General features: G+C 42.4%; 1 protein-coding gene across 1 annotated transcript in view; it reads left to right on the top strand.

Annotated features, from left to right (window-relative positions):
• The window catches only part of cbx8a (chromobox homolog 8a (Pc class homolog, Drosophila)), a 2,898-nt gene extending 1,544 nt beyond the window's left edge, over positions 1-1,354 (top strand). Inside the window, exon 5 of the mRNA XM_035655060.1 lies at positions 333-1,354. Within this exon, the coding sequence (XP_035510953.1) occupies positions 333-1,181 (849 nt within the window). The 3' untranslated portion in view covers positions 1,182-1,354. The remainder of the gene's footprint in view (positions 1-332) is intronic.
• Positions 1,355-3,969: the final 2,615 nt, after the last annotated feature.

Genomic DNA, 3,969 nt, shown 5'->3' with positions numbered 1-3,969 from the left:
TATATGCGGTATAATTAATTTGGAAACTGCTGTGCTGTTATTCAGACTTTCACACAAACTAAAATAACAACTGCAACCCAGATTAAATCAGTCATTTACAGTGAGATTTCTATGAGGTTAAATTGGGTTAAGCATCCTTAGTTTATTTCATGTTTTATGTAGCCTATCTGACATGCATTCCTTAAAAAATCAAAGCAGCTTTAGGACAAGGCCTTCCATGTAGCCAACAGATCTCCAGCTGCTTCTCCTAAACCTTTACATTTCCACAGAGATGGTCTTCAAATGTCCAAAAAAAAACCTCTTCTCATAAACATTATTTGCTCTGTCCTCAGGCCAAAGCCAAAGAAAAGATGTATGAATATAGAGTAGAGGCTCCCAGGGGGATCCAGGTTTCCTATCCCATCCCGGAGCCTGTCATAACACCGAGGGCTCGGGAGGGTTTACGCACCGTAGTTCCCACAATCTTCCCACCGAGTGCGGTCAACAGAGGGGAAAGTGTCCACGTCCGACCACCGGAACCAGAGAGGAGGCCAAGACCGACTCCACCAGCTCCTCTGACAGTCCAAGAATCCGCCCGGTTCCCCAAAAAGAGAGGCCGCAAGCCTAAGATGCATTTCCATTATGATAAAGATGATGGAGGCAGCTCAGCAGAGCCGGACGCCAAACGGAGCAGGTTACCGGAGGAGCCGGTGCCACACGGTTTGTCCAAAACTCCCCGACGCTCGCATCATCACGGAGAGACGTCAGATCACAGCCTCATCCAGCTGACCAAGAGGTTTCAGGAGAAGACCACGATAACACCTAGATCCTGCAGCGACCAGAGACACGTGGGGGGCGCAGGGTTGTCCTACAGCTGCCCATTCAATCCGGATGTGCGCAAAAGTGATGAGGGGCTGCACAGGACTAGTTGTGTGATGTCTATCCCTCAGCCCAGGAAGGCGAAGCACTCCGCAGAACACCGGAGACACCAGGTGAAGGAGTGCTGTCTGCCACGGGAACAACCGGCTGTCCCCACACAGGCCGAGTCCATCCACGATTCGTCCACGCCACCAGCCTCGTCCTGGACCCCCTGTTTGACCAACGTGGACTCTGTGACAGTGACTGATGTCACCATGAACTTCTTGACAGTCACCATCAGAGAGAGCAGCACGGACAAAGGCTTTTTCAGAGAGAAGAGATGAATGTGTGCTGTGGATGCAGGTCAGAGGAGGCTCATATATGCTTGAATAATTGTTTAACAAGCTACCAACTAACATGCCTACTGTAATACTATATTTTTTCTATGTAACTTTCAAAACGTGTACATACAAATATTTAATACGCTGCTGAGAAAATTAAAAAAACATGAACGTGACATTGTGAGTTTAAGGGGTGTTTTTGTTGCGGGTTTTCTCTTCCATATCACTGCTTCTCTTGTTAAGATTATCCATTTAATCATTTAGTTAGAAACTGTTCGACCATGTCATCATAAACATGCCTTTGTGGAATAATCCCACAATGGGAACTTTCTAAAATGTATCCAGCTGTTGGTTGTGACACATTATAAAGGTAGAAATTTCCAGTCATTTCTTTCACCCTTTTTGCCAAAAAGTGAGTCTAATAAAGTCCTGAATTGAAGTTTATAATATATAGAGATATCTATCCTTTTTTCCCTTAATTTTCCAAACTAATTAACTAATTATTAAGAATGCTTGTAGGCAGCAGGTTCATGTCAAATAATCGAAAAAATCAATCACAGATATTTGACTACAGGAAAATTAAACACCAACTTCAAAGGAGATTTAAAAAAATTATCCCTGTGTTTCACAAAGCATTGAAGTCTTTAAACAAAAACAAAAAAAGCCAATAGATTGTTAAATTTAGCATTTTTATAAAGGCTGTTGATTTTCCAGGGGTCGCGGTCTGAAATTGGTTGATAATTCCTGCTGGGAAAGTTAAAGATTGTATGAATCCTTCTAACAACGATGTGACGAGCAGATTCTAACACATTTAAATAAATACAATAGATTAAAATGTTCTCATTTGGATTAATATAAAAATAAGGCAATGTTTCTGCTGTAGTTTCGTATAAGCAGCTTTATTCTCACATGAGATTATTAAACTATACATCCGCACATCTTGTCTTGGTTTCTGTGACCTCGGCTTCTGATGTCAGGTTGGAAGACCTGCAGTTCATTTTCTATTATTTGTATCTCAATCTTTTTTTTGTAAGTATCAGTTAAAATGACCACGTCTAGTGAGAATTAACTAAAACTTACACGCATAATCTTCCTCTTGCTTTATTATAAGACTTATTAGGACTTCAAAGGGCGAGTTAGGCCTTAAATCCGACAGCGAGCCTGTAGGAGTGAGCTTGCTTTGACAGTTTTAATTTAAAGACACTGTAAATTATTATTTAAGTGAGACATTTGGCTGCTATGGACAGAAGACAGTAGGATGAACCAGGCTGTGACCCCAAGTTGACCGAGGTTTATAATTTTTAAATGCCTTAAATGTTCATATTTATAGGTCGACTGTTGTTTAAGATCATATAAAAGCTGTGATCATGTACATTGTGTTTTCTGACGGTACACAATTTGCATCACCTCTGTCCATTATAGGCCTACAGTGTATGAAAGATCCTGGCTGCACTGCGCCAATAAGAGGCCACTTCTTTCAGGCACAAAGCCTCCATTCATTTTGACTTTGCTTTGTCTCTCTGGGACACATGACCCAATCTGACCATCCGGTACTCCCGTGAGGAAACTCCGTCTGGTTTTCCTGGCTCATCATTTAACGACTCGGACTAATGTCAAAGCTGTGTACAGGATAATATCTGAATTTGGTGTTGTTCTTTAACGAAAAAAGAAGGCGAGGGAATGCTTTTTGAGGGATAATCACACTGCACCACTGCCTCTTTGCCATTTCTAAAACGCATCATATCATATTCCGCATTCACTCCTTAATGTTTGGTGAATGTGCGCGCATTTTCAAAGTTGTGGTGAAGGATTGATAAGGGTCCAAATTTCCAAGAGGTAGCAGCTTTTTCGTGCAGCTGAGACAACATCTGGCCACATTCTCCACATGAGTGTAATTTACTCCACGACATACCCATCAAAAACCCTTTGATCCGATGCTGCCAGAGGGGCCTTTATATACGCTCAACCTCGAGAGAAGCTGCAGCTCGGCCTGCCTGGTTATGGTCCACAGAGTCTCACCTCCACAAGATGTCGCCACCAGCAAGACCTTGAAACGGTGCCAAATTACTTTTGCACAAAAGACCCCTGCAGGTTAAAAATGTAGTGAAGCTACCCGCCCTTTAGTGGATTAATCATTGGTGAAAGCTGGTTCCAGTTTGGACTCGTCTACAATATTAGCGGCTGTTGAGTTACAGCCTCCTCCCTGCTGTCGGTGTCTTTGGGCCGTGAAAAGCCTGCAGCACACTATTTTGTCCTCCAGATGTGAAGAGGGGGGATTGTGCGTTGCATCGTCCCGCCACTAGATGAAGCTCGAGCACAGAAGCACAAACGTTACTATACCCCCCCCCCTTCTTTTTTCTTTTTTCTCTTTTTTTCCGTTGGCCTACTTTTGAAATGATCTGGTCATAAAGATTAACTGTTCTTATAACAAGGTCAGTGACATAAAGTTGTTGGTTTTTTTTGCACTTTTGGAGGAGAGTTGGTCAGATTAGACCAAATCTTATTATTTTTACTCAACTGTTGTATTTCAGTTTTGTTATTTTCCCGTAGAGGATAATAAAATGATTGTGTATGCTCTATAAAATCATGCGATTAACTGAGAGGTAAAATAATAAAGTCTCTCAGAAGTGAATGAATTATTGCGCAGAAAGGCGCACTGATGTTAACAGATGGCTGAAGGCGTTCAAACTGATTGTCTCTTTAGAGAGCAAAGACAAAGACCAGCAGCGGCCAAGCAGTCCCCCCAACAACTGGATCGGCCCTAATTAGAGAGTGAGTGAGTGAGAGAGAG

The sequence above is a fragment of the Morone saxatilis genome, unplaced genomic scaffold, assembly GCF_004916995.1.
Source record: "Morone saxatilis isolate NCDOM2014 unplaced genomic scaffold, NCSU_SB_2.0 Contig14, whole genome shotgun sequence".
Taxonomy (NCBI): domain Eukaryota; kingdom Metazoa; phylum Chordata; class Actinopteri; family Moronidae; genus Morone; species Morone saxatilis.
The sequence above is the reverse complement of the archived record's forward strand: the minus strand, read 5'-3'. Positions and strand labels throughout refer to the sequence as shown.